Here is a 1,868-nt window from a genome sequence, read left to right on the forward strand (position 1 = left end):
CTTTGTTGGTCAATGCTAAGAATTTGAGCAGACTTTTGTCACACCACTCCTGCAGTACTCCGCTTCACAGAATATTGTGTTGGTTCTTCTGGTCCCTGTCGCTTATATCCTTAAGTTGTATCCCATGCTAACCTGGAACACGGTTCCGGACGACGTCTTTTCATTCCACCTCCTTGCATTTGATGATGAGGCAATTGCAGGACATCTGTCCCAGATTGTGTTCAAATATACATGTCCATGGTGGATTGGAAACACCACAATCCCGGATCAACCATGGCAGTGGGATGAAATAATGGCTTCCTGCGTCTCTCACTACCAGTATTGGGCGGTAAGATGTTAGCTGAATTGCCTTGATTGATGACTTATCTGTTCTAGCTTAATGTTGAGGATGATGCTTTGGTTCTTCCAGAGAAGTTGAAAAACACTTTGACTCCACCACTTATGGGACTGAGGTGGATTAAAGAATGCATGGAAGCATTGATGGAGGAGCAAGATCATGGCATCAAAGCCAAGATGGCAGAGGTGAAGATGTACACTGACATGTTAGAGAAATTGAGGAAAGGCAAAGGAGTGTAGTCCCATTCAGTCTTCATTGTATACAAGATGTAAAATATTCTATGCATTCAAAAATCTCGCATCCGAGTCCCGGAAGCCCGGGTCCTGAGTCCCAAATTTTGGAGTTCGGGGTTCGGCGACCCAGAGCTCGGCAACTGTGTTGGGTGTCAGGGTATCGGGAGCATTGGAGATCGCATGTGTCAGTATTTTGCGTTTCATGGTTCATGTTTGGTGATTATGGAATCGGGCGTCAGGGACTCGGTATTCAGAACAGTGTGGAGTCCCAGGTCACGAGCTCCGAGTCCCGAGTCCCGAATTTTGGAGTTCAGGGTTCAGAAACCCGGAGCTCGGCAACTGTGTTGGGTGTCAGGGTATCGGGAGCATTGGAAATCGCATTTGTAAGTATTTTGTGTTTCATGGTTCATGTTTGGTGATTATGGAATCGGGCGTCAGGGACTCGGTATTCAGAACAGTGTGGAGTCCCAGGTCACGAGCTCCGAGTCCCGAGTCCCGAAACCCGGGTCCCAAGTCCTGAATTTCAGAGTTCGGGGTTCGGCAACCCGGAGCTCGGCAACTGTGTTGGGTGTCAGGGTATCGGGAGCATTGGAGATCGCATGTGTCAGTATTTTGAGTTTCATGGTTCATGTTTGGTGATTATGGAATCGGGCGTCAGGGACTCGGTATTCAGAACAGTGTGGAGTCCCAGGTCACGAGCTCCGAGTCCCGAGTCCCGAAACCCACCGTGCGGGACTCGGAGCTCGTGACTGGGGACTCGACACTGTTCTGAATACTGAGTCCCTGATGCCCGATTCCATAATCACCAAACATGAACCATGAAACTCAAAATACTGACACATGCGATCTCCAATGCTCCTGATACCCTGACACCCAACACAGTTGCCGAGCTCCAGGTCGCTGAACCCCGAACTCCGAAATTTGGGACTCAGGACCTGGGCTTCCAGGACTCGGTATTCAGAACAGTGTCAAGTCCCAAGTCCACAATGTCGTGGTTCAGGGTTCTGTCAAATGTGTATGGCAATTACAAATGTTAATTCGAGCATATTTATACATCTTCTCCCAGTCTCAAATATCAAGTGAGGAGTTCCGGGTTTTGGGACTCAGTACCCCGGCACTCGGGACTCCCATATGTCAAGTCCCGAGTTCCAATTATCAAATACCAAGGCTGGCATCCAAATTATTCAGTCCCATATATCACTTCGCAAATGCTCAAAATTGAGTATTGAGGTCCGGAAAACTATTGGTACATGGTATTCATTTGTTGGAATGTATATAGGTCACAATGCTTGCTCTTT

General features: G+C 47.9%; 1 protein-coding gene across 1 annotated transcript; it reads left to right on the forward strand.

Moving 5' to 3' along the window:
- Positions 1-55: 55 nt before the first annotated feature.
- On the forward strand, positions 56-1,342 carry F5147DRAFT_647417 (uncharacterized protein; the record flags this gene model as incomplete). Its single annotated transcript, XM_041433197.1, has 5 exons — positions 56-328; positions 376-572; positions 653-953; positions 1,009-1,173; positions 1,229-1,342. Coding segments are annotated over 5 exons (1,050 nt in total), but the record flags the coding sequence as incomplete, so codon positions are not given.
- Positions 1,343-1,868: the final 526 nt, after the last annotated feature.

The sequence above is a fragment of the Suillus discolor genome (assembly GCF_016758755.1).
Source record: "Suillus discolor strain FC423 chromosome Unknown F5147scaffold_2, whole genome shotgun sequence".
Lineage (NCBI taxonomy): Eukaryota > Fungi > Basidiomycota > Agaricomycetes > Boletales > Suillaceae > Suillus > Suillus discolor.